We start from the raw sequence: 491 nt of genomic DNA, 5'->3' as shown, positions 1-491 counted from the left end.
GCCACCAACGTAAACGCGTACACTCCTGGGACATTACCGCGCGGCGTGACTGCCCCTCCTCTCCGGGCCACCAGAGGGCGCGCGGCCTCTACCGCAACCGCCCCCTGCGTCTGCGTCTGCGTCTGCGCCTGCGCCTGCGCTGCGCCGGCCGCCCGCCCCCTCCCCCCCCCGCTGGCGCCCGCTCCGCCTAGCTGTGGAACGCTCCGCCTCCGTTGCCCCTAGCGGCTGTCTGTTGACTTCCGGGAACGCGGGAGTCGCCGATGCTCAGAGGGTCGCTCTGGGGGTCCAGGGGGATTCCAGGGTCCGCTTCGGGGCTGAGGCGCTGCCTTAGGCCCCACCGAGTCTCCCCCAACCCCTTCCTGGCCCAGGCGCAGGCTCCCCTTAGCACCTTTCGGCATGGGGGAACCCGAGGAAGTGGTGCCCGGTGAGTGACACCCGCGGCGGTGGCGGCGGCCGGGAGGGAAGGCCGGCGGGCGGGCGGGCGGGCGGCC

At 73.9% G+C, this 491-nt stretch overlaps 1 protein-coding gene across 1 annotated transcript in view; it reads left to right on the top strand.

The window, feature by feature from the left end:
* Window positions 1-396: 396 nt before the first annotated feature.
* LOC103080199 (X-linked retinitis pigmentosa GTPase regulator) overlaps window positions 397-491 on the top strand; it is a 65,224-nt gene continuing 65,129 nt past the window's right edge. The window contains exon 1 of the mRNA XM_007451975.1: window positions 397-424. Coding sequence (XP_007452037.1) covers window positions 397-424 — 28 coding nt within the window. The remainder of the gene's footprint in view (window positions 425-491) is intronic.

This window comes from Lipotes vexillifer, unplaced genomic scaffold (genome assembly GCF_000442215.2).
Source record: "Lipotes vexillifer unplaced genomic scaffold, Lipotes_vexillifer_v1.1 scaffold847, whole genome shotgun sequence".
NCBI lineage: Eukaryota > Metazoa > Chordata > Mammalia > Artiodactyla > Lipotidae > Lipotes > Lipotes vexillifer.
This window is presented reverse-complemented; position numbering and strand designations above follow the sequence as displayed.